This window comes from Hipposideros armiger, unplaced genomic scaffold (assembly GCF_001890085.2).
Source record: "Hipposideros armiger isolate ML-2016 unplaced genomic scaffold, ASM189008v1 scaffold_1700, whole genome shotgun sequence".
Lineage (NCBI taxonomy): Eukaryota > Metazoa > Chordata > Mammalia > Chiroptera > Hipposideridae > Hipposideros > Hipposideros armiger.
This window is the reverse complement of record NW_017733050.1, coordinates 87,903-88,833: the sequence shown is the minus strand read 5'-3', so window position 1 is coordinate 88,833 and position 931 is coordinate 87,903. Positions and strand designations below refer to the sequence as shown.

The window sequence follows — 931 nt, the reverse complement described above, 5'->3', positions numbered from 1 at the left end:
TAAATTCTGAGTTCCAGCAGGGTGGGCATTTAGTCCTCTTCATCTCTATAGGTCAGCATCCTGACAGTGCCTAGGTGGTCAGGAAATGCCTGATGCGGAACCTTTAAAAGCCCTAGCCTCTGAATCTTTACTTAGAAGGCCCCCCCCCCGCGTCCCAGACTGAACCCTTTCTACGCAAACGAGCACTCCAGAGACGCAACGTTTGATTGGGCCAAGTTAGCACTGCCCTGATTGGCTGCCTCCGCAAGCCTTTTGTGCAGCCCCGAGTTAGTCAGCAGGTACGCCATTACGTGGAACTAGCTGCCTAGCTCGGATTGCACGGGGCAAGTCCCAACCCCTTGGCCAAAACACAGTACCAGCTCCTTCGCAAGCCTTGGAGGCTGTACTGTAGGCCGCCTTTTTCCTGTCCGCGTTGGTCAATTACCTACAAAAAAACTCCCACGTACAAAGCTACCCCCAACGCCACACCGAGCGTCCAGCTCCTCTGAGGACTCTGTGGTTGGCCCTAAAAAGGGCCTTTGGGATTGCACGCGTTAAGCCTGCAGCGACCGCCTAGCCTCCGAAGCCGTACAGGGTGCGTCCCTGTCGCTTGAGGGCGTACACCACGTCCATGGCAGTGACCGTCTTGCGCTTGGCGTGCTCGGTGTAGGTGACGGCGTCCCGGATCACGTTCTCCAGGAACACCTTCAGGACACCGCGGGTCTCCTCGTAGATGAGCCCCGAGATGCGCTTGACCCCGCCACGCCGAGCGAGGCGCCGGATCGCGGGCTTGGTGATGCCCTGGATGTTATCCCTCAGCACCTTGCGGTGGCGCTTGGCGCCGCCTTTGCCTAAGCCTTTGCCGCCCTTGCCTCTCCCAGACATACTCGCTACTTCCCGAAAACACAACCGCGGTACCGGGAAGGGTGGCTGGGCCCCTGATATACCAGGA

At 58.6% G+C, this 931-nt stretch overlaps 1 protein-coding gene across 1 annotated transcript in view; it reads right to left on the bottom strand.

Moving 5' to 3' along the window:
* Positions 1–159: 159 nt before the first annotated feature.
* The window catches only part of LOC109378025 (uncharacterized), a 15,999-nt gene continuing 15,227 nt past the window's right edge, over positions 160–931 (bottom strand). Inside the window, exon 2 of the mRNA XM_019634483.1 lies at positions 160–917. Coding sequence (XP_019490028.1) covers positions 553–917 — 365 coding nt within the window. The 3' untranslated portion in view covers positions 160–552. The remainder of the gene's footprint in view (positions 918–931) is intronic.